The 1129-nt window shown below is 67.0% G+C and overlaps 1 protein-coding gene across 1 annotated transcript; it reads left to right on the top strand.

Moving 5' to 3' along the window:
- Positions 1 to 10: 10 nt before the first annotated feature.
- LOC112123750 (proton channel OTOP2-like) lies at positions 11 to 1024 on the top strand (the record flags this gene model as incomplete). Its single annotated transcript, XM_024222337.1, has 1 exon — positions 11 to 1024. A coding segment is annotated over one exon (1014 nt), but the record flags the coding sequence as incomplete, so codon positions are not given.
- Positions 1025 to 1129: the final 105 nt, after the last annotated feature.

Below are 1129 nucleotides of genomic sequence, written 5' to 3'. Positions count from 1 at the left end.
CCCTGCAGGGAGTTCGCCCACCAACAGCTGCTCGTGCGCCACCAGCCTGTGCCACATCTTCTCCGAGGGCGCCGCCTACCTGCACCCCTTCAACATCGAGTTCAGCCTCTTCTCCTCCACCATGCTCTACGTGGTGTGGAAGAACACCGGGCAGGCGGCCTGCCGCCGGCAGCCCCGCCCGCGTCCCCGGGGCCGCTTCCACCTCAGCGGGGCCTTCGTGGGGCTGGTGCTGGGGGCGCTGGCCATCTCGGCCACCTTCGGGGTGATGATCTCCTTCGGGGTGCTGGCCAAGGCCCCCGAGACAGTCCCCGAGGCCCTGCGGACCTACTACATCTTCAACTCGGTGCTGCTCTCCACCATGTTCCTGGCCTCGCTGGTCGGCATCGCCGCCTACCGGCTCCAGAGAGACCCGGCCTCCACCGACTGCTCCAAGAGCGTGGTGCGGAGCCTGGACGTCACCCTCTTGCTGGGCAGCTCCTGCGGGCCCCTGATGGTCTCCGTCTTCTCCCTGGTGGCCATCTTCTTCCTGCACATCAACGGCAGCCTCCACCTCCTGGACCTCTGCTTCTCCCTCTGCAAGACCATCCAAGTGCTGGGCCAGAACCTCTTCATCACCGAAGCCCTTTACTCCAGGCCCGCCCACCGGCCAGACGCCCCCGACAGCCCCCCGGGCAACGAATGGGTCTTCTCCATCTCCGGAGGCCCTGCCGAAGAGCCGGTCCAGCAGGACGTGGCTGCCCGCCGTGAGAGTAACTGCGCCATCTGCCCGGCCAGCCGCCACACGCCAGCCAGGATGGTGGCCCAGCTGGAGGAGCAGGCGCCGGGGTGCTGGCTGGCCTGCAGCGGCAGCAACGACTCCCTTGCCAAGATCTCCGCCGGGGGCCGGCAGTCTCGGCCCAGCGGGGAGCCGGAACGCATCAGCATCCGGAGGAAGATCCTGCAGAACATCTCCATCCTCCTCATCTTCTACAACATCTCGGTGAGCTGGCTCATGGTGCCTGACTGTCCGGCCCCAGGGCTCTAGCTTCCCACGAGGAGCGCTGGAGGCTGACGGCCGCACCCCCGGCTGGTGTCAATCACCGTCACTCCACCGAGCCATCACCAGCTGAGGATCTGAGCTCAGGTCTTC

The sequence above is a fragment of the Terrapene carolina genome, unplaced genomic scaffold (genome assembly GCF_002925995.2).
Source record: "Terrapene carolina triunguis isolate 2854851 unplaced genomic scaffold, T_m_triunguis-2.0 Scaffold22225, whole genome shotgun sequence".
Classification (NCBI taxonomy): domain Eukaryota; kingdom Metazoa; phylum Chordata; order Testudines; family Emydidae; genus Terrapene; species Terrapene triunguis.
Note: the sequence above shows the minus strand (reverse complement) of the source record. Positions and strands in the feature narration are given on the sequence as shown.